This window comes from Peromyscus maniculatus, chromosome 3, assembly GCF_049852395.1.
Source record: "Peromyscus maniculatus bairdii isolate BWxNUB_F1_BW_parent chromosome 3, HU_Pman_BW_mat_3.1, whole genome shotgun sequence".
Classification (NCBI taxonomy): domain Eukaryota; kingdom Metazoa; phylum Chordata; class Mammalia; order Rodentia; family Cricetidae; genus Peromyscus; species Peromyscus maniculatus.
The window spans coordinates 119,824,211-119,848,734 of NC_134854.1; the positions used below are offsets into that span (position 1 = coordinate 119,824,211).

The following is a 24,524-nucleotide window of genomic DNA, read 5'->3' on the forward strand; positions in this document are numbered from 1 at the left end:
TTCAAGGGGGGACTAATGGGCCAAGAGGGCAAAATCAGTCATCTGTTCCAGCGTGGGATAACTCTTGGCTTCAGAGCTACCTGTGAGGTCAGTTGTGGCTTCAATGATTGCGAATTGTAGCCAAACTTCTCTCTTCGCTAACTCCGCTCTGTTCCTAGTCCCCTATACAGGGAACAATTCTTACAGGCCTACGGATAACCTTTCTGCTTGTTGACCTCAGTGTGATTGCTAAGCAACACATTGCACCAGCATGTATGCTGTTCCTGGCTCTCGTGGATGGTGAGTTGGGTCTATTGTAGACCTGTTCTCACCCATGATCTATGAGAAGTCCCTTGGAGGCTGTGCACCTAATTTCCAGACCCTAAAAAGCACTTCATTTTCTATCCTGGTAACTGATATTACTGTGAGCATTCCATGAGCCCGAAAGATAGTAATGAGCTGTAATGGCTACCATGTCATGGGCTAGATAGCATGGAGAAATCCAAATCTTTATTTCTGTATGGCCCTGGGCAGTTTGTTGTCACTACCACATGTGTGCAGTGCCCACAGAGGTCAGAAGAGGACATCGGATTCCCCTGGCACTGAGATTAATGACAGGAGCCGTCATGTGGATGCTGGGACTTGAACTCACTCTACTCTGAGTAATGCACCAATATTGCCATCACCACCTTCTTGATCCCCTTCCCTTCTGGCCTCCACTATTCTGCCCTCTTGAAATCTACTAGTCTCAGAACTGCCAGGAATAGTTTTAAATCAATAGCTCCCTTTCCTAAAAGTCTGAAGAAAAATGTCAATTAAGATCATTTGAGGGCAGGTGTTACTCTTAGTCCAAATCGCTCTGTCACTGTTTCTGCTCACCAGGCTTTGAAGAAATCCTTTTTACAATCACCTGTGCCTGGAACGCCCTTCTGCTTCCCTTCACCTACAGAACTCTATTCGTCCTTCAAAGACCAGGACAGGAGTCAACCTCTCCAGGAAGTCTCCTATTGTCTGCCTTTCAGATTACTCTCCTCTGGTAGATGTCCTCTGAGTGTCGCCCGAAAGTCAGTCATTTTCCTAGAGTGTTATTTTCTTGGCATTCTCCCCTACTTCACATTATGTTCACAGAGGACAGGGGAAATGCCTGCTGCTAACCTTTGATGCAGTAACTGGTAACAAAGTGAGCAGATGTTAATTACTTAGGTGTGCATGAACAAGCAAATTAATGAATTACTGGTAATATCAGTCATTACACTGTAAAAACAAAGAACTGAGTAAAAGTGAGCTGAGCACTTACCTTGAACATTTTTTAATTACAACCTTAAAATTTTATGCTGTGTATGTATTGGGGGTGGGGGGTGTATGTGGGGGAGATGGTCAAAGCAGGGCATTAGATGTCTTCTTCCATTGCTTTTCCTTAGTTCCTTGAGACAGGGTCTCTCACTGAACTAAAGCTTACCATTTTGGCTAGACTGGCTGACCATGAGCTGTGACTTCTGATGCTCTGCTTTTTGTGAGTGCTGGGGATTTGAACCCAGGTTCTTATGCTTGCAGAGCAAGCACTCTACCCAGTAAGCCATTCTCCAGGCCACTTAGGCTGAGATGATGAGAAAATCTTTCAAATTCTGTTTTCCTGTGATAGGATTGTGGACTTGTCTTCCCCTAACATTCTTTACCCCACACTCCAGAGATTGGCAAAGGTTTTCTGTAAAGAGGAGGGTGGTAAATTTTTTTTCAGATTTATATCAGCCGTTTAACTCTAAGCAGCCGAGCCACACAGAGCTATTCCACCCCTGCAGTATTAAAGCAGCCACAGATGGGTAACTGCATGGCTGTGTGACAATAAAACTTTATTCGTAAAAACAGGAGGCAGACCAGTTTCTGGAGTGTAAAGTGAAGGGCCAAAGCAAGCCAAGTGTCTTGGCTTTAAAATAACAGATATCGTCAAATGCTTGGTGCAGAATTGTCTTGGAGACACGTGGCTTTTTTTCAATCAAGCTAGGGAGACACAAAACTCAAGTATTAGCACTCGGTGGATCATCATAGAGAAATGAGTTCAGAAACCTGACTACAAGATGCCTACGGCTTCCTAGATTTATGAATGGGCTTAGAAGAATATGGGACTACCAGAAGAGAACACTTCAAATGCCCTACATCTAACCCATACACGAAGGAATTCTTGCCTTCTTTCTTAAAGAACATTTACCCACTGAAAATGGGAACTAAATTTCCATACAGCTTGTCTCAGGTATAAAACCAATAGCAATACTGTCAGTGACCTTTCATCACAGACACTCTGAGCTCAAAGGGTTTTATATAACCAAGAGCTGGCCTTTATTAAGCATTTTCTTACGCCTGCAAAGTGTCAAGTGTTTTAAGAATATATCTCGTGAGTTTCCCACCCGATCCCATACTGTAGTCATAGCACTTCCTTGTTACCCAAGAGGAAATGAGCTTCAGAGAGGGGAAGTAATTTGTACAATGTCAGGCTCGGTCACACGGAGCCTGCAGACTCTTCAAGTCGTGAACACTGTGCCTTCTCCTCTCTGCCAGCCGCCTGTCCCAGAGGAGCTGATCCAGCCTCGCCTAGTCACTTAAATACCCCAGATTCGGTTCAAGTTGCATCCTGTTGGAGGCAATGACTCCGTTCAAGGCTTGTAGGAAATTCTACCTTGGGGACTCTGGTGAGGAGAAAAATCTAAAGCCCAAGTAACAAACTGAGGGCTTTGTTAGCGCATGTCACACTTCCCAAAAAGCAAGAAGAGTTCATCTTTTGTCAACAGTATCCCCCCACCACTTTCTGCCTCCCATGAGGGAGCTGATTAATGATTACAATGTGTCCCACCCAGGAGAGGTGTGAGCAGGGTAGGCAAGCAACCAAAGAATGAGCTTTGAGAATTTTGCCTAAATTAAAGGTGAGTTTTCAAGTCTGCTACCTGAATCAAGCTTAAGTCTTCCCTTATGTAGTGGGCCTTTATCAAACAGTCTCATGGAACCTCTCTTCCTGCTTTTTATTTAGTTCCATTACTACAAAAAGGCCTTATAGTAAATACCTTCATTATTCATAGTTTGTTGGCAAATTAAATCACTTGCTGTTCCAACATCTAGAAGTGGAGGAAGTGTTCAATTCCAAAGAAATTATGCCTTCCCAACCTTGCCAGCCAGGCAACAAGATCACTGCCAAATGCTTTATGAATAGGTGAAGGATCATCTTTCAAGTGTCGTATATGAATAAACAAAACACCCTAGGGGCCGGTCAGATATTTCGGGTAATGGATATCTCCTGCCCCACCCTGGTCTCTCTCTCTAGAGTGATCCAGCATTAGGTTTCTTCACAAACAAGACTATTGAGACTAGAAGCAAGGAAATTGACACCTTAAAAAAAATCAACAAGATGATAAAAAAAATGGGTTCAGTAACATGTGACTCTGGTGTGCAACCAGTTCATACAGCCGTGCATGGGGCAGAACGGTAGCACATTCTTCTGCATAGTTTAGAGTTCAGAATTCCAGGGTAGCAATACAAGTATTCTCATCATGAGCCCCCACATTCAATTCAAACAAGTGTAGCAAAACACTTTAAAAGGTATTTGTGTCTTCATCTTTGAGCTTACCTTGAAGAGTAACCCTTTTTATCGGGAGAACGCTAGGCTTGAGATTCTCATTATGTGGGCGGCACAACTGGTTGCATGAAAAGTGTGTGTGTGTGTGTGTGTGTGTGTGTGTGTGTGTGTGTGTGTGTGTGTATGTGTGTCCGTGCGTGCGCGCGCATACACACACACATCCATGTGCATGCCAGAAGGCCTGAGGAGGACTTTAGGCGTCTTTCCCTATCACTCTCTGCCGTATTTCCCTGAAACAGGGTCTCCCTCTCTCTCACTGAACCTAGAAGTAGCGCTGCAGCCAGCAAGCTCCGGTAATCCTGTCTCAATCACCCAAAGGCACAATGGCCACGCCCAATGTCTTACATATGTTCTGAGTATTCGAACTCAGCTCCTCATACTTGTTTAGCATTTTCTCTCGCCCTTGAGCCACCGCCCCAGACCATGGTTGCATTTTAATCAAATGCTGTACCCTTCCTCATTGTACCTTCCCTTGGCAGAGCTTTGGGAAGCTAGGGCCCTGATCTAATCAAAGGGTTAAACCACGGATGGATTCATAACTGAAATGGAGTCTGTAAAAGGTGGAGGCCTTGACCAGAGGAAATGGGTGACCAGGAGCGTGCCTTGGAAGGGCGCATCTTTTTCATGGTGCCATCCTCTATATTTCTGTATCCTGGCTACCATGACGTAGACGTCCTTCCCTGCCACGGTCTTCTACTATGATGCTTCTGCCTTGCTACAGGCCTGAAAGAATGGAACCAGCCCACCACCCTAGACCAAAACCCTGAGTCAAAATAAATCCTCCCCACTAAGCTGCTTTCTCAGGTATTTGTCAGAGCATCGGACACTGACTAACCCAGGCAAATGTGTGGTCAGTGGGCCCCACCTCATTCCCAGTTTCAGAAACTGCCTTATACTCCAGTCAGGCCATCTGGTGTGTCTGAACCCTGTTGTTCATTATTGCCACCTTAAAGAGTCTTTTATTTTAGTGAACGTTTTTGTTTGGCAATCCACTCAATCGTCATTAGAAAATGAACCATTTATGTATTGTGTTTGCATGTGGATGGGTGCTATGTGTACAAGCTGGGATCAGAGGACAGCTTGTAGGAGGCTGCTCTCTCATTCCGCCATGTGGATTCTGGGGACTGAAATCAGGTTGTCAGACTTGGGGGCAAGCTCCTTTACATGCTGAGCCAGCTCACTGGCTCCCCCTTTCACTTTTAAGGACATACATTGTGTATTTACTTATGTATTATTATTATTATCATTATTATTATTGACACATTGGAAATTGAACCCGAGCCTCACACACGATAGGCAAGTGTTCTACCAGTGAGCTCCGTCCACACCAGCCCAAGGAGGGAGCTTTTTTATTTGACATCTCTCCCTGAAATAATTTCTGCTCCTTTGGGGCCATACCATGCCACTGAGAATGGATGGAGAGTGATCCTGTTCCTTGTGCCAATCAATGCATGGCATCATGGTAGTGCATAGCATTGGGGTGGGCAGACCGGACATTAGCAGCCCAGAGGATACACAGGGCTCTTTTGATAGTTTGGTGGATATAAGAAATTCACTTCCTTTCTGGCTGTGTTGATATGTAAGCCTAGTGAACTGCTACAGTCATCAGGTGCCAGGAGGAAAGGAGGCTGATGGGGATAAGCCCCATAACTGAACGTAACCGGGCCAGGAAACAAGCAGTGTGCCCTCATCAAACCACACCTCATGCTCAGTCGATCAGTAGAGCTGTAAGCTGCCGCTGCCGCTTCTTTTCACTCGGTTGCTAGTTCTGAGTTAGGCCTCTAACCACAATAAAATAAAAATCCTACATGATAGAACAGATAATATTTACTGGATGTTTTCCAAGCTCATGTGCTAAATATGCTACATGTCAATTAACTCTTATTAACCTCTTTAATTAGTACTGTTCTATTCCTCACTTTATAGAGGATGGAAGGGAAGCATAGGAAAGTTAATTTCCCCGTGGTCCCACACAGAAAGAGCTTGGATTCATCCTTTGTCTATCTCGCGGGCTGAGGGTAGAAATCATTTTCTTTACTTCTGTTCAGTCTATATAAGTCTGCATCCCTTTTTATTACTCAGCATTTGAAAAACAATTTTACTTTTTATTTATGTTTTTTAGCTTGCTTGTTTGGAAAAATGATCTTTTTCTGAGCAATGGAGCTCAGAAGTACAGCATTCACCTAGAATAACCAAGGCCCTGGGTTCCACACCCAGAATAAACAAACAAACAAACATCTTTAAAAACAGCCAAGCAACTAGCTCTATCTGGGATATCGGATGGCAAGCCCCAGGCCAATAAGAGACTCTGTTTCAAAGCTAAGGTGGATGATATTGCTGAGGAGTGACACTTTTGGCCACACATATGTGCACATGTACCACATGCCTGCCTACATGCCCATGCCCACACACTCATGAACCCATACACACAAAACATTTTCAAAGTTAAAAAGAATAACAATTGATCAGTCTCCCAGAGAAGCCAATGACTCTCTGGTTTTTGGAACCCTCATTTCTAAATCGTTCAGTAACAGCATTAGCAGTAAGCCACAAATCCTCTGAATCCATGGGGGGGGGGGGGAGACGACGACACAGAGCCTGTCCGGTTGGCTACGATATCTGTGCTCTCCTTTTGAAAGTTCCTCAAATATTAAAAAGAAAAGGCAGCGCCACACAAGGGAATGGGGACTTACTCTATAAACAAAACTGGGCAAGGACTTCCCAGGAAAGAAAAGGCCCAAGACAGACACACATCTGGCTCCCGAAAGCCAGGGGTATCATCCCTTGTGGCCAGATGGGCAATATCTACAGTTCTCTAATGCTCTCAAGCCCCAGCGGCCTTCCAGGGCTCTCAATGTGCCCTGCTGGTTCCATTTCAAAATGCATAATATCACAGACCTGTTAGGCAAACCAGGAGCCATGAAACCCCAGGTTAAAATGTTCCTTATATTTTTAACAAGGATGGAAAGGGAACACTCATTCCTCAGAACTCTTGTAGTCTGTCCTTAGCTGGCCTTTATTCTATCTGGTTGATGGAAGACTATGACTTTTCAAAATCAAAGCTTGGTCACATGAGGGAGACACTATGACAGATATATTTCAGCCCTATTAGGAATAGGGTCAGGTTACGTGTGAGAGGTTTCAAAAATTGTAACAAAACTACTCCATATCCAGGAAACAAGTACAGGTAAAAAAAAAATCACCATAATTTAACAATGTAGGTTTTTTTTATATTTTATCTTAAATGTATTAATAATCAAAATAGAGGACTTTTAAAACCATATAATACTGTTCACAAAAATCCAGGCAAGTTGCAGTTCCAGAGAGGATGAATGGTCTCCTCACTGAGCAAAGTTGCGACAAATTTTGCCTGCAAGATGGGGCCAGCAAAGCAATAAAGAGGCTGTGTTGTGTGACAGATGAAATCCAAGCGCAAGCATTCCAGCGCTTGGCCAAGCCACCCTTCCCTTCCCTAGCCTGTCAGCCTCCCACAAAGTGCTCAAAATTTGCAGTGCTTCCTCCCCAAAGCCAGTCGACACAGCCCAGAATCAGCTTTTCCTGGCTGGTCTCTGCAAGCTGGGGCTGCCTGGTGGAAAAGTGCAATAAAATCAGACGGAAGAAGGCAAATTCACCGAGACACGCTCTGACAGCAAGCAATGATGGGAAATCAGAGCCTCTGAAATGGCCACCCCCCACGAAATGAAATAGAAATAATCCTCTCAACCCCTAAGTCGCTTCCCGCAAACGCTCTGCTGCAAAGCCACAGCCCCCTTTCCTGGTGCCAGCAGGTACCTCCATCACTTTGTAACACATGTCTGCTGGTGTGTGTGTGTGTGTGTGTGTGTGTGTGTGTGTGTGTGTGTGTGTGTGTGTAAAACTCCCAAGTGCCCTCATGCCCAACTGGGGAAAGAAAAAAAAAATGTCAGGCTACTGTTAGCTAGAGCCGCTGAGGATTTGCCCCAAGCACCAAGCTCCTCGCTAGGAGTTGAAAACAAAGCTATCAGAAGCGTGAGGTTATGAAATCATACAGGTGGACCGGCTCCGGGCTGAGCGCCCGGCATCCCGCAACGGGCCGGGCTCACCGGCTCACCTGATACACGTCCCGCAGCCCGCACCACGTCCGCAGCACCTGGTGGCAAGCCCGCAGCCTCTCGGTGTACCATCTCCGCAGCGTGGACACGGTCAAGTTCCACACGAAGCGGCTGCCGCTGAACAGCAAGTCCTCCACTCCGCACATGAACACCGAAGCCATTGCCACGGCTTTCCCTCCAAGCCTGGGGTCCCCGATACTGGGCTCGCCACGCTGCTGCAGCTGACAAGCCCCAGGGGTCAGATCTGCGACCAAACTCGCCTTTCACTGTGTGTCCCGGCCAGGTTGGGGCGGCATGCCCCGGGATTGGGCGCCCGCCAGCCAACGGCTGCGGCTGGCACGGAGGGAGGTTGTGTGTCACCCCGCCCGCCCGCAGCGCCAGCTTCCTAAGCTCCGCCAGGCCAGCCCTGGGCGCTCCCAGGGCGCGGGAAGCCCTGGCCGGTGAGGACTCCCCGCGGTGCTGCTCCAGGGTACAGGGCCGCTGGCGAAGCCCAGCAACTCTTTGCAGGCCTAGTGGGGAGCTGCATTTCAGCGCGCGCTTGCACACACACACACACACACACACACACACACACACACACACACACACACACACACGGCCCCTTTATTCTATTCTATCAGGTTTCTCTGCCTTGCATCTTGCTCTGTCCACCTCACCGATAAACACCTTTGGGAAAGCCACAGAAGCAGAAGGAAAGGGAAGAAAAAAAAAAAAACCCAGTTGCATCTCCCTTTAGATCTCACCCCTGGGGGAATTGTGCATGTTTTCTTGGCTTTGCTGAAGCCAGATGAAGAGACTCAAAGCAACAGTATGTGCGTGCCTCCAGACTCTCTTTGCTCCTAACTTGAGGGTCTCCAAGAAAATGCCAGCCTGCTGTGTCCACAAGCAAAGCAAGTGCCCTGACACCTCGATGAGTCCGGTGCCAGTGCAGCTGTGGGCTCAGAAGAAAAACAAGGCGTCTTTGATCCTCTGCAAACAGCGTCCAGTTGTGACTCGCTGGGAAGCAGAAGGTTGGGAAGAGGATCCCTGGTCAGTTTGTATACTATTCAGCCTCAGGACATGCCTAGCTACAGCTAGCCTCACAAACCAGAATGGGGAGCTTGTCACTCAAAAGTAAATAAGAAATAAGCAGATAAATAGAAAGGTAAAAACTGTTCCTCAGCTCAAGAAGCCATGGGACAATTCGTGCTTTTGAAAGGTCTCCCACAGGGAGTGTGATATTGTCTAAGGCATTTGAAAAGGGAATCCAAGGAGTCCCACATACCCTGCGTCTGTATTTTCCTTTAGAATGTTCGTATATTGCAGTCCCCAGAATCCTATCCCATTTCGCAGAGCAAGATTACTGCATCTTGGAAGCAACCCCAATTAAACCCACTGGATCACGTGTACACACACACAAAGACAAGAGAGTTTAATGGGGATACCTGCGGGGAGAGAGGGGACCAGCAGGAAAGGGAGCGAGTCAGAAGAGGGCAATGAGGATGAGTAGGATCAAATTACATTACTCGTGTGCATGAACGTATCACAAGAAGCCCATTATTATATATAATTCACATATGCTAATATAATAATAATAAAAACCCCACTGCATTAGATTTCAGGACGGAGATATATTCAGGTATTTTTCTCTGAATCTACCTGTTGGGCATGGTGAGCATTTCATTAGTGATCCAGACCTGCACTATTATCCTTGCTATTAAGTGGCTGAGAGGTAAGATGCCGAAGCTTTTCTGCCAAACTAGCTCCAGAGGCCTCAGGACAGATTATCTGTCAGTCAATCAGCTTCATTTCAGGTTTCAAATGTGCCCTTAGCATCTCAATTCAGGTGTAACACTAGCATTCAAAACAACACAAAAATCTGTACTCAAAACAAAACAAAACAAAACAAAATCCTGCTGGTTTCAAAGTAGCTGTAATTGGAAAACTTTTAACAGCCAGAATTTTTTCTTTCTTTCTTTTTTTTTTTTGCTTGGGGGTCTGTAGGATTCCTAGACACAACTACTCTGAGAACTGCTGCTCTTTCTTGGCAGTAAACCTGTCTGCTCATTCCTATTAACATTCTGGCTGTACTTCACCAGGATAATAGACATGGTGTTTACACACAATCTGATATAGGAGGTTTTACTGAACTGGGATAAAATGAAGCACGCATAATTTGGAAAAGAAATGTCACCTTGTTGATGGGAAATTACTGAACTTCAAAAAATGGCCTGCTAGAGTAAAGCATGGTACACACATCTTTTTTTAATGATGCAGTTGACTCAGTTCTCGGAAATGTCAGGCAGCCTAGGGAATACCAGAATAACACCCCCAACAGGTCAATTACCAGTGTCTCGTGACACTGTCCTCTGAGAAAAAGATGCTCTCAAGACACTTTGGCAGGTACTGATCAGGTCTCACGTCAGCAGTCAATTGCAGCCTGGGACATTTTCACTCAAGGTTTCAAAGCTAGTTCTTAAGAGAACGACCTTCTTTTCTTTTCTTTTTTCATGTGTACATGCTTATGTGCGCCCATGCTTGCTCACGTGCAGTCTAGAAGTTGATATGTTGATGTCTTCTTCAATCACTTATCTGCATTATCATTATTCCTTCCAGTGGGGGCTTCTGGAGTCAGGCTAGCCTCAAACTTGCTATGTAGTCAGGGCAATCTCTGTCTCCCAAGTGCTGAGATTACAGGTCGGTGCTAACACTACACCTAGTTTGTGTAGTACTGGAGATTAAATCCAGAGCCTGTGTATGCTGGCGGATAGGTATTCTACTGAGTGAGTTATATTCCCAGCCCCTCCAGCTTATTTTTCCAGACAGGGTCTCTCACTGAACTTAAGCTCACTTCTTGGCTAAATTAGCTGGCCAGTGTACCCCCAGGATCTGCCTGTCTCTACCTCCTAGTTCTGGGGTTACAGGCATTCATGCTCACCTGGTAGTTGTTGCTTGGTTGCTGAGGATTTGAACTTAGGTCCTCAGGCTTGCACAACAAGCACTTGACCCCCTGTGCTGCCAGCCTCACCCCCTACTCCTGCAGAAGGCCTGCACAACCTTTCAGAAAAGGAGACATAGTCTATAACAGGGTTTGCCAGACCAGCCAGTCAGCAGCACTTGGGGGCTTGTTCAGGTGGGAAGTGTTCAGGCCTCTTGTGGACCGGGAGCCATGGATACTAAGGTTAGTGATCTCGATTTTTACCTGGTCTCAGGGGATTCCAGTTCACATGAAAATTGTCACCCTGTGGGGGAGAAGAATGGCGGATGGGAGCTAAACCTGGCTTCAAACCCTGAGTACCTCGAATATACCCCTTAACCAAGCAAAGTCTGAAGGTCCTCAGGTATGACATGGGGATGCTGTCAGAACGCACTATGGGGGTCTGGGGAAGTTCAAGTCAAAGCACTCTTTCGGAAGTGTTTAGAACGGTGGCTGACAAAAGGCGAGCACCCAGGACAACTAGCCAGCCTCACTACTAAAAGCAGGAATTGTCTGAACTTTTTGGATTTAGATAAAACAATAAGTAAAATATACATTAAAATGTTTATGTGTGTGACTACTTTGCCTGCACGTGTGTCTGTGTACCCTGTGCATGTGGTAACTGTGGAGGCCAGAAGAGGACGTCATGTCCTCTGAAACTGGAGTTGCAATTGTGAGCTGCCACGTGTGGGTGCTGGGACTCGAATCCAGGTCCCCTTGAAGAGTACCCAGTGCTCTTCACCACCAAGCTATCGCTCCAGTGCCCAAATAGGCATCTTTAAAGCTGACTGTGGTGGCCTAAGCTTGTCATCTCAGTGCTAGGGAGGCAGAGATGGGTCCAGCCCTGGGACTTGCTAGCCCAACCTAATCCTGAAGCTCCAGGTTAGTGGCAGACCCTGTCTCAAAACAAAACAACAAACAAACAAACAAACAAACAAAATCCACACGACAACAATAACAACGAAAACCAAGATAGAGAGCTCTGGCCTCCACACGCACATGAACACACATGTGCACATGTGCCTGTACCCATACATGTACCCACTCAAACATGCAGACACGCATACACAAATAATGCTTTTTTAAAATAACTTTTAAATGACTCGGTAGGTCCTTTTCCTTTGCTGAGGGTAAGGGTCCGAGGTGACTTGTTTTGAAGAGCAGTTCTGATGCTCTGCTCCAAGCTCCCCAAAATGCTTTTAGAAGCTCAGTCTTCCCCACCAGAGCTGACTTTTCCTGTGGACTTGGAAAAGAGAGTACGCTCAAAGCCGGATGTAAGACAGAAGCCATCGTTCCCAGCAAACGCAGGTAGAGATGCTTCCTCTTCCATTCCAGGAACTGAGGTGGGGGCAGCTGAATAGAGGTGTGTAGCTGCAGAGAAAAAGAGCAGCCTAGCTGACCAGCCACAGGGGAAGACCAGATCCCAGACCCACACCTTGAAGCCGATCTGTAATTTTCCATGGGAAGAGAGCTAAACGACACTAGTTTGAACACTGTCTTATTTCCCCCTTTTAGCTCAAGGAGCAGATTTCCCCTCTCCCCAGCATCGGAGCTCCCTGCAACACACTGTAATTTCCTGCAGCTCTCTCCAGAGGGTTAGGGGATGCTTTGGCTGACAGCATTACTCACACACCTGGGAGTGCTGCTGTGGACGTCAAAGAAAATTTGTCATCATCCCCGAGGCTTCTGTAGGCTCTTCTTTAAACACTCAGCAGGAAGAGGAGCAACGGTGAGCTCCAGAAAGATGGTACAAACTCACAACCCCCAGAAATGGAGAGGCAGCCAGCTCTAACACAGCTCCCAGGGGTTCCCACTGCATATTAGAGTCCCTCTGAGCTGGGCACGATGATGTAATGCCAGCACTGGAGAGGCTGAGGCAGAAAGAGCTCAAATCTAAGAGTAGCCTGGGCAACACGGTAAGTTCCACTCCCACCTGGGTTACACAGAGGAAGCTCATTTCTAAGAAGCAAGAGGAAAAAAGAAACAAGAGTCCTTCTCACATCTGTGGACATTGTTCAGTCATACTCTGCATACCTGAAGTCAAGGTCTGAAAAACCATGAATATCTGACCCAAGGCTTAAGGTGGATGCAAGCAAGGTCCAGCTCAATGGTTTCCAAACAAGAACAATTTTGCACCCCACCTTAAATCTGTGCAATGTTTGCGTGTGTTTCTGGTTGTCACAACCAAGGAGTGCTCCTGGCATCTAGTTAACAGAGGTCTGAGATACTGCCCAGCCTGCTGCAGTACCTATGACAGTACCCAACATCAGAGATCCGGCTTGAAGGACCCCAGGTCGACATAAACTCTGCACTCCACTTCTTCCCTCCTGTGACTTCTACCATGCAGAACCATCCTCCCCAAGGAGCCGGTGGGAGAAGAAATGAAGCAATCACCCCAGCTCAGCTTTCACACCCCAGAATTATAAGGGACCCAAGCCTTCAAAGAAAGAACTGGAATTCTGTTTCCCACTGCTTCATTTTCTCTTTAAAAAAATATCATGAAAGGAAGGCATAATTTTCATCATAAGCTATTGATATTTTCTTCCTTTACTTTAAGCTTAATTGTTTTATTTAAGTTAAGCTTTTCTTTGGCATTTTTTTCATTTCTTGAGACAAATTCTCATGATGCAGTTAATCTAGCTTGAAACTCACTATGTGTTGTGTTTTGAATGAGAATGGTTCCCATGGGCTTATATTTTTGAATGGTTGATCCCAAGTTGGTGGAACTATTTTGGGAAGGATTAGGAGGTGTGGCTTTGTTGGAGGAGGTATGTCACTTGGGGTGGACTTTGAGGTTTCAAAAGTCTGTCTCTCAGTCAGCTTCTCTCTCTCTCTCTCTCTCTCTCTCTCTCTCTCTCTCTCTCTCTCTCTCCCTCCCTCCCTCCCTCCCTCCCTCTTCTCTTCTCTCCTCTCTCTCTGTATAACTTTGTGCCTTTCCTGGAACTCACTTGGTAGCCTAGGCTGGCCTCGAACTCACAGCTCACAGAGATCCACCTGGCTCTGCCTCCCGAGTGCTGGGATTAAAGGCATGCGCTGCTGCCGCCGCTGCCACCACCCGGCATCTCTGACTCTTGAGTGTAGACATAAGGTGACAAATGCCCCATGTTCCTGTTGCCAGATGACATTCTCTAATAGCAATCAGAAAAGTAACTAAGACAGATACTTTGGGCTTTGCTCACTAAATCTCAGTAGTCATCACAACAGCAACATCAAAAAGCTTTTCACAAATTCTACGTTATTGGGAAAACTGGTACCTATACCCCCCCCCCCCAACCACCCATAGACATTGGGGAAGAGTCTTATCCATCCATCCATTCTCCTGGCTGGTGCAGAGCAGGCAGTCTCTAAGTGTTGACGGAAAGAACAATGAATATCTGTCTCAGCAGTGAATACAGAAAGCAGTCCATCCAGTCTCCACACACAAACTCGCCTTTTCCAAAGGCTATCATCTGTACCGTGTGTCAGTCAGAGACCCACGCAACGCACTCAGAACACACAGTGAGAGGACTGAGGCCATCTCTGTCTAAGAGGGCCTTGGAGGAGAGTGAGACTGTCAGACCTTTGAATGAGGACCATAAAGGAGCAGGCACTGCCACTAGGGGATCACGAGAGCCATATCATGCCGAGGGGGGCGGGGAGTCAGGAATGTCTCCCTGAACAAAGACCATTTAAGCTGAGATCTGACACCTGTGGAGGGGAGAGCTAGTGACCGTCAAGGAGGTGAAATCCAAGGCTCAGAGAGCTGTGATAACCAAGGTCCTGAGGTCAATAACCTTCTATATTTGTGAATTTTGGGGAGAAAGACAACAAGGGTCCAGGAGACACTAGGGATGAGGGAAATCAAGTAGGGGTGCGTATGCAGGATCACAGGGTGCAAAGGGAGAGCTTGAAGTAGGTCCCAGGAAAGACTCCATAACTAAGCCATGAGTCCCTCTGCCTCCTCCACACCTAGCGTGCAGAATGGAGGAAGAGGAGCTGCGCCTGGTGGTACTTGCCTTTTGTTCCAGCTTCTGGGGGTCTTAGGGTATGAGGATTGTAAATTCAAGGTCTGCTTGGGCCACACAGTGGGTTGAAGGCCAGCCTTGGAAACACACTAAAACCAGGCCTCCAAATAAACAGGAAAATGAAGGTCTGCAAGGCCTCTAGATTTAATCCTCAATACCACAACATATTAAATGCTAGAGACAGAACGCAGGAAGAGGTTGGTAGGAGAAGTTGTCCTTTACAAGCAGCCAGCTCCCAGCCCCGGCAACCCCCCTGTGCAGTAGCTGCTTCTTGTGCAGAGGCCTGCACACCCCCTGCTCTAGCTCTTACTCCGAAGGCTGGAAGACCTGGCCAGCGGGGACATGTTCTTTTGCAGTCCTGCTAGAGCCAAAGGCTAGCTGTTTCACCCTTTCCCGTTCTCTGTCTTCTTTCCCTGTGGAGCATCCAGTTCTCGGCCCTGTCCTCAAGCAGCAGGCGAGGAAGTAAGTGGGCAGGCAGCAGAAGGTCCTCAGGTACGGGGAACCCTGCCCCTATGCCTACAGCCAATGATGAAGGATGGGTTAGTTGACTTTTGTGCCTAGGAATGGCATTCCCCAAGGCTGAAATCATGATAAACTAAATAACATCCCATATGAAGGCGGCGATTCAGCTTCCACTTTGGCAAGATCATTCCATCCCTGGAAGAACAGGAAGAGGAGGACTAGGAAAGGAAGGGGAGGGAAGGGAAGGGAAGAGGGGAGGAAGAAATGTGGGAAGAGAGAGGAAGGAGGGAGGAAAGGAGAGAGAGGAGGGAAGAGAAAATTCCCCATTCTCCTAACAATTCCATCCTTCTGTGCATCAAGTTGTATTCTCGCCACTCAAACGCACAAGGAGGGACGCTGCCCTTCTTGCCCGAATTACAAGGCCGTTCCAGGCTCCTGGTTGTTCCCATTTTGCTCATTAACCCACTGAGCAGATGCTGGAAGTTCTTCCCAGGTCCAGTTTTACACCTCATTGATGCTGCTGCGAAAGTGTCTGGAGGGGATGCCGGCTCCATGGAGACCGGTGTGGACCAGACAGAAAGGGCTGACCCCATTTACAGAAGCAACGGTGACAGTCTTGTGACTGACTGCCCACCCCATAACCTGTCACCTTGTGTTTATACCTCATTTACATGCACATCGACAATGACAAAAATAAACTGTAATAAGTTCCATAGCGTGCTTTTCTCCTAAATAAATACGATGGCTTCAGCTACACTTTCAGTTGACTTTCACGGTGTTTTCCAAGATCATGTAGAAAAGGTCATTTTAGTCCCAATTGATAGATAGGAATCTGATATATAGAGAGGTTAGAAAAGCTGCCAAAGATCAGTGGGAAAAATTTATAAAGTCCTTCTTATATGATGTAGCTGCAAAATTTTCAATCCTGCTCTGGGAGACAAAAGTATCTACTTATATTTATCAGTTATAATTTTCTTTGGCCTCATACTGAAATGTTAAGTAATGTCTTAGTTTGGGCTGCGGTGACAAAAGGCTCCTCATACCGAGAGACTTCAGCAGCAGAATTTACTTTTCATCATGGTGGAGGCTAAGAAGTATGGTATTAAAGTGCCAGCTCACTTGGCACTGGAGGAGGGGCATTTCCTGGTCTGTGGGGGCTACACCCTCACTGTATTCTCAGACAGCAGAGAGGGTAATTTCTTGATCTTCTCATCCCTGTCTAGGGGCACCTGTCTCCATAAGAGTCCATCTCCATGATGTCATTCCAACCTCCCTTCCTCCCAAAGATCACACCTCTACCCATGGCATGGGGACCCACGCTTCGAATATAAATGTTGGGGAAACATGAACAGTCATTCTACTCTAGATTTTGATGACTCCAGAATGCACTTTAGTATTCTGGGAACTGAGTGTGACAAAAAGCACGCCCTTTGGGCTTACTAGGGTTCCATAAGAAAACAATGACAAAAAAAAAAAAACAAAAAAACACTTAAGATGAGAAGTAACAGAATAGTATATGGAGGACAAGTGGACAAGTTCCTTGAGACACAGTGGCCTGTCGCGTTTATACAAGAAACAGTAGCGGGGAAACAAACACATTTATGCAAATCCTTGATTCTTAAAAGACTTACTAACCTACCTTCCTGGGGCACAGATAGGAAAGTTCAAAGGAGAAATCGGCCAATGTCAAGGCTATGAAAGTACTTAAAACCAAAATAAAACAGGGCACTTAAGGCCAATCCATCTCGGTCTTCAAACAAATGTGAGTGATCGGTCTTGAAAATAGACCATTTTCCCAGCACCAGTAAAGTACAGAAAATTTAGTATGATTATTGCTAGGAATTTCAAATATTTGGCCTTTGGCAGTACAAGCAAAAGCAAAGCCAAATTAAGTATCACAAAAACAAAACAAAACAAAAAACCAACAACAAACCCAAAACAGACCCAAAAGCATTTCTCGTATTTTGCTCTTCTAAAATTAACTTCACAGTGGAAGGTAACAACACACTGTACTTCACTATGAAATGGACTGTCTACAAGAAGGAGCAAAGAGCCAGCATGCCACAGGCCTCCAGGCTGGGGCCAGTCTAGACAGTCGGGAAACTGTGCAGAGAGCTGTGGGCAGTATTGAGGGCACAGGGCAGAGCGGCACGACCTGCTTGGAGTCCACAATGAAAGCAAGGCTAGATTTCAGTTTGGAAGGGGCAGGCCAAAGACACTGAAGGTACACTTCCACACCTAGGAATGGGCTGTTAGTGTCTCGGACTGGGAAGGTTGCAGGTAGTCTTGGATCATGCCTTGTCGGCTTGTATGTCTGGGCAGATGCCATCAGCTGCCTAGTCATGATCTCTCCCTTTTTCAGAGACTCCGACTCTGCGGGCTGCAGCCTAAGATGGACTGTGGTTGATTTAGAACACTATTTCCTGAATAAGGCACAAAGTGGAGCCTTCTAAAAATATGCCCTTCAGTTGGGAATGTAGCTAGGCTAGTAGAGCATTTACATACAATACATGGACCCCAGAGTTCCATTCCTGACACTGTAGAAACTGGGTATGGAGGTGCTCATTTGGGTTTTAATCTCAGCACTTGAGAGAAAAAAAAGGTCAGAGGTTCCAGGTCATCTTGGCTACATAGCAACTTTAAGGCCCAATTTACATGAGATCCTGACTCAAAAAATAAAATAAAATAAGAAATCAAATAAAAAAAATATCTCTTTAAGAGATGCAACAGAACAAAATTTTATCAGCACACAGAAAGAGATACAACATCATTAGTCAACAGGGAAGTGCAAATCAAAACCACAATAATAGACTGCTTCAAATCCACAAGAAGAAATAAAGAAATATGAATAGTGACAAATTGGGCTGGCTAGTGTTTATGTCAACTTGACACAGGCTAGAATCATCTGAGAGGAGGAAACTTCAACTGAGAAAATGCCTCCATACGATCTGGCTGCAGGCAAGCCTGTAGGGTATTTACTTAACTAACGATGTGGGAGGGTACAGCCCTTTGTAGGCAGTCCATCCCTAGGCTGGTGGTCCAGAGTTCTAGGAAAAAGCAGGCTGAGCAAGCCATAAGTAGCAAGCCAGTAAGCAGTACCCCTCCACAGCCTCTGCGTGAGTTCCTGCCTCCAGGTTTCTTCCCTGTTTAAGTACCTACCCCAACGGCCTCTGATGATGAACGTATAAGCAAAATAACCCCCTTTCTTCTCCAAGTTTCTTCCGGTCAGAGTGCTTTATCACCGCAACAGATACCCTAACTAAGACACACATATTAGCAAAGATTTGGAGAAACTGCAATCCTTCTGTCCTGCTGGTAGGAATAGGGCATGTTGTGGCCACTGTGGAAGAGATGCATTTCTTCAAGAGTCCATATGATGCAGGAACTTCACAAGAAGTAAAGCAGGCATAAAAAGAGATATATGTGCAAGAATTCATAGCAACAGTATTTAGATCAGCTGAAGGGTGAGAAGAAAATTCACAAGTACTACACGATGAACACACTTTAAAAATACAGGGCTGAGAATGAAGTTCAGCTGTAGCCGTGGGTTCAATCCCAGCACCACACACAAGAATATGGTACACTCCCATTCAATCAACCGAATATTCTCAATAATGAAAAGGAATAAGGCATATACCGAAGAGAATCGAAAACATATGCTCAACAAAACTGGGGCACATGTGTTTACAGTGATATTGTTTATAGTAGCCCCAAAGTGGAAAACTCAAATGTCTAATACCTGATGAGGAGATGTACAGAATATGGTATATCTGCATTATTCATCCATAAATAGGAACAAGGTACCAACAGATGTTCCTGTTTTCTAATACTGAAAGCATCATATGAGGTAAAAAGAGATAAACAAAATGACAAAATTATAGATATCTTAGAACTAGCGAATAAGTTAGTGGTCATGCAGTAGTTGGGACATGGATGGGGTGGATGAGAAATGACCACTAATGAATAAGGGATTTCTTCAGGGGGTGATGAAACTGGTCTGGAACTGCACAGTGGCAATCACAGCATAATCTTGAATATACCAAAAAACAGTACAGCCTTAAGAATATGAATTGTATGGCATGTGACGAAAAGTCAAACAATAATAACTAAGTAGCTGGTGCTGGACATGAGAGTGCACTCAGGAGAGGGGAAAAAGGATCACAAGTTCACAGCCAGCCTAGGCTACAGAGCAAGACACTGTCTCAAAAACCGAGGGCTGCCAGGTATGGTGGCACAGGCCTTTAACCCCAGCATTCAGGAGGCAAAGGCAGGTCAATTTCCGAGCATTTGAGACCAGCCGGGTCTACATAGTGAGTTCCAAGACACCCAGGGTTATGGAGAGAGACCCTGTTTCAAAGACAAAACAAAGAAAGACACAAACACCAAAGGCTAAGATGTGAGTGTGTGTCTGTGTGTGTGTGGGATTTGTACGGCCCTGTGTTCAATTCCCAGCACCACAGAAATAAATAACCAATAGGAAACAGGGAGCTTTAAGAAAAGAACAAAATAAAGTTCATGCCATGGATAAATCTTAAAACCACTTTGCGGAGTGAGAGAAGCTGATTACAAAGCCACAGCACACAACCCCATTTGTGTAAGAGGCCTCAGTCAGGAAGTAGATTAGTGGTTGCTCAGGGATGGAGGGGGAAGTAGGAGAACTAGGAACTGACTGTGTGTGGATGCAGGGTTTCTAGCCGGAACAGTGAAATGTCTTGACGTTGGGTTATGTCTACAGAACTAGAACAACCCAGGAAGCTGCTAAATCATATACTGTAAACATGTGAACCTTAAAAGAAAAGGCAAAAACACAGAACACAACTTTATCCGGATTTACAAGTATTCTGCAAGAAGCATGTAAACTTACTGCCAGCAACTGAAAAACAAGGCGTTAAACTTTCTGTTGATGTGGATAAAGAACATATGTTATAAGAAAAAGTAAAAATAGGGATGGAGAGATGTCTCAGAGGTTAAGAGCACTGACTGCTCTTCCAGAGGTCCTGAGTTCAATTCCCAGCAACCACATGGTGGCTCACAACCATCTGTAATGAGATCTGGTGCCCTCTTCCCGCCTGCAGACATACATGCAGGCAGAACATTGTATACATAATAAATAAATCTTTTTTAAAAAAAAGAAAAAGTAAAAATAAAAATGGAAGAAAATGCTGTACATGAACATAGCCATGAAACTTAAAAAGATGGAGGAACATATCGTGAATTATTATTGCTTTTTCTGTGGCAGGCTCTCCTGTAGTTCAGGTTAGCCTTGTAGTCCAGGCTAGCTTCAGGATGACTTTGAATTCCTGATCCTCCATATTCACAGTGCTTCTTGGGTCAAGGCTGCGTTACGCTACCTGGTAAGAATGACTAACAATAGTGCTTTCTGAGTTGAACTTACTGGATAACCTGTATTTGGTGGAGGGGCTTCCTCCCCTGGTTGTCTATATCAGGACATGCAACTTTAGGATTTCCAGTTTTGAAGTGCGCACACCATCAAACAAAATGCTAGTTAGTGAGTGCAAGACAGGCTTCCATCACACCCTTGGTCCTCAGCTGCTCATTTCCTGGGCTGCCAGATGAGATGGCTCCCATTGTTTGCTGCTCAACGCCCTGCTGATATAAGTGGAGGTTGTCCTGTAACCAGAACTCCAGTGGGTAAGCCAGAACTCACAGCTCTGACAAAAGATTCCAGCCAGGTGTGGTGGTTTTTGCTTGTAATCTCAGCATTTGGGAGGTGGAAACAGTGAGATCAGGAATTCAAGGCCAGTCTCAGCTACATATTGAGGTTAGTTTGGGGTGTGTGAAACCCTGTCTTAAAAAGCAAACAGCAACAACAACAAAGCCCATACAGATGCAAACAAAGAGAGAAAACATCCCCTTCATCTAAATCACACAAAACATTATATACCCAAGTATTTAGATAGTGTCTCTTTCCCCTACAGGTATGTGATTTCTAGTTTCTTGAATATCCCTCCAGACACAGCCAGTCCTCATGGAACAAGTCTGGAGAGTTATTTTACAAGAGTAAATAAAGGATGATGCAATGGCAAAAAAAGGGCAACTCAGTATATTCAAAACTCACATGTTTTTAAAAGAAGTCATTTGAGGCAATCTGGTAAAATTGGATTTAAAGGAAGAAAAGAATTGGAAGAAATAAGTTCCAAAAGAAGACTCCAATGTGCCAGGACTGTTAAATTGTTTCTACCCGACAGGATGTCAAGTCACAAGAATTGTCTGAACAGAAAATGAAATTGGTTCTCTCCGTTTCCAAATGGGTGAACAGTCCATACTGAATTTGTCATCCCTCCCCAAAGAGGAACCGAGGGTGGTCCAACTTTCACTGTGGGAGCTTTGAGACTGCAACCTTCCAAAAAGCCTGTGAATGAGTGCCCCTATCCTTGGTAAGCCTCACACTTTCATTTCCTTCACCCTGGAGTCCTTCAGAGCAAGAATTCCTCCAGCAGGCAACCCCAGAGCACTCAACTGGTTCTGATCCTAACGTCTCTGCATCCATTCAGTCTGTGCTGAGGTTCCCACTTCTTTGCGGGGAATGATGGTTTAAGTATGAAAATCCAGGCAACAAATCTGGATCTCAGGAATGACTCTGCCCCTCAGTAATGTCTGAAGCTGCTCCAGTGTTCCTTGGTTTAGTCATTTTCCTATTGTTGAGACAAGGCACCATGACCAAGTCTTATAAAAGAAAGTGTTTAATTGGGCTTCTGGTTGCAGAGGGCCAGAGTCCATGACGGCAGAGTGAAGGCGTGGCGGCAGGAACATCTAAGAATTCATATCATGACCCATAAGCAAGAGGCAGAGAGAGCTAACTGGGAATGGTGTGGGCTTTTGGAAATTCCAAGTGACACACCTCTTCCAACAAGGCCACACCTCTTAATCCTTCCCAAATAGTTCTACCCATTGGGGATGAAGCATTTAAACATATGGGCTGATGGGGGCCATTCTCATTCAAACCACCATGTTCCTGTTCTCTGCTCTGCCTCACTAGAGAGGGTGACACTGTTGTCACCTGGGTTTCTAATGCTTTGACTCCAGGACCTCAGTGCTTACTATTCTTTCAGACCTGGACCATCTCCTCCAACCCAAAATTTCATCCAGACAATTCCCACCTATTCTCAAGGCTCAGCTTTCATGTGGGTTCATCTAAGCTGGTGGGCACTCCATTCCAGCAGCTCGATCTTCCCTGTTATAACACTCATCCATTTTGACACTGCTTGATTCTGGCATGAACTCCATTAGCACAGGGACTCTGGGTGTTTGTCACTACTCTGGTGTCTGGTACAGTATCTGGCTCCTTGGAGGTCTGCAACAAGCCTGTGAACTGAGGATGAAAATATAAAAACTGTCTGTGGCCCTACAAAAAAGAGACTTTCTTCATTTTGAAAAGTTGGTTGTAATAAGAGAGTGTGGTTATATTTTATTTGTGCACCCCAATAAAGCTTATCTAGGGATCAGAGGAAAAAGCCAGCCACTATATTAAACACAGAGGTCAGGCAATGGTAGCACACACATTTAATCCTAGCATTTGGGAGGCAAAGATTCATCTTGATCTCTGTGAGTTCAGGGCCACACTGGGAACAGAGCCAGGTGTGGTGGCACACGCTTTTAATCCCAGCACTAGTTAACCATAGAGGTCTGGAGGTCGGTACAGACAGACAGGAAGTGATAGAGCTGGGTGGAAAGAGGAAGTGAGTAGTTGGGTGGAAAGAGGAAGTGAGATGGCAGGGCATAGAAAGGTATATAGGTGTGATTATACAGGAAGTAGCTCTTTCTTGGGCTGAGGATTTCCTGGCAGTAAGAACTTGTGGCTTGGCTTGTTCTATTCCTCTGACCTCTCAGTTTTCACCCCAATATCTGGCTCGGGGTTTATTTTATTTTATTTTATTAATAAGACCATTTAGCACTTGGTCTTCCAAGAGAGCACCTGGAATTGACTGGAAATGAGAACAAAGCAGACTGGAGTGCTGGCTGAGTCAGTGAAATGCTTGCTTTACGAGCACAAGGACCTGAGCTCCATCCTTGGGAATCATGTTAAAAAAAATAAATAAATAAGCATCTGGGTGCTGGAGAGATGGCTCAGTGGTTAAGAGCACTGGCTGCTCTTCCAGAGGACCCAGGCTCAATTCCCAGCACAGACATGGCAGCCCACAACTTCCTGTAACTCCAATTCCAGGGGATTTGACAACCTCCTCTTCTGGCCTCTGCAGGCACAAGGCATGCACTTGGTGTATTGGCATACCTGCAGGCAAAACACCCATACACACTCTTAAAAAGCAGAGTCTGGGGCACTCTAAGCAGATCTCCAGGCTCACACGCAGCCAGTAGGAGACCCTATCTCAAAAGGAAGGTGGACAGAACCTGAGGAAGGACATCTGTGTTTGCCCTCTGACCTCCACATACATGAGCACTCATATGCATATATACCACCCCCCCCATACATACCCACACAAACATGCACAAATATATACAACACATACAAAACAATCAACATCCTCGTAAAGCTTGTGACTAAACTTTAGGTCTGGAAGCATTTTTCAAGAATGAGAAAACCTGAAGCTGGTATCTGACTAGACCCAACCACTGTCTGAAAACAAGAAAAATGACCGGGACAAAGTGGTGGAGACCCAGGGACCAGGCATAACCAAGTGTAAGATATTTCCAGTAAGATGGAGATACTGGGAGGTAAGAAAGAAGATGGCGGACCAGATTCTAGGTCTAAACCATGGTAATCTTAATTTGACCTGATTCAGAGTGGTCTTGACAGGAGCAACAAGGATTATCTGAGGTATATTTATCCCTAATATACTAAGTGGCTTAGTTCTCCAAAGCACCTTTCTACAGTGAACTGGTGCAGGCAGATGCTACTTCTATTCCTAGGAGAGGTTATGCTGGGGGCAGGATAGGATGATGCAGCTTAGGTGCCTGATGCACTTGTTCCTTGTTTCTAAAATAGAACTTCTAAGCCCATATCCTGATTAGCTATAAAAGTACAGAGAACATCAACAGTTGGTTACTGACAGTTTACACTTCCATTTTGAATGCCATTTTCCAAGCGCACTACTCTATAGTTTCAGAGAGGAAAAATAATTAGAATAAAGAACTTCAGATGCAGAGTATAGGTGTATATAAACACTGCATTACATGAAAAGGTATAACCACACAAACATCAGATTACAGTTAGCCGAGGAAGTGTTTTCAAAATCCCACAGCCATTAAACTATGGTCATGTGGTCAAGAGAGCATCTAGATTAATTTAATTTCTTTTTACAGCAGTGAAAATATATGGAGACAGGACCTTTTCAACTATTCCATCAAGTAAATTACATGCAAAGGTGATGGTTCAGGTAGATATTTTAAGGCAATTTAATCAACATTTTGAATTTATCTTGTTGTTTATC

The 24,524-nt window shown here is 45.4% G+C and overlaps 1 protein-coding gene across 5 annotated transcripts in view; it reads right to left on the bottom strand.

The window, feature by feature from the left end:
- Positions 1–24,524, bottom strand: part of Frmd4b (FERM domain containing 4B) — a 338,430-nt gene that overhangs the window by 185,580 nt on the left and 128,326 nt on the right. The window contains exon 1 of one of the 5 annotated variants that reach the window (XM_006972575.4): positions 7,692–8,023. The exons of 2 other annotated variants lie outside the window; for them this stretch is intronic. In XM_006972575.4, the coding sequence (XP_006972637.1) occupies positions 7,692–7,853 (162 nt within the window). In that variant the 5' untranslated portion in view covers positions 7,854–8,023. Of the gene's footprint in view, positions 1–7,691; positions 8,024–24,524 lie in introns of those variants that run through there. 2 more of the 5 variants (XM_042273700.2, XM_076567439.1) reach the window with 2 other exon arrangements.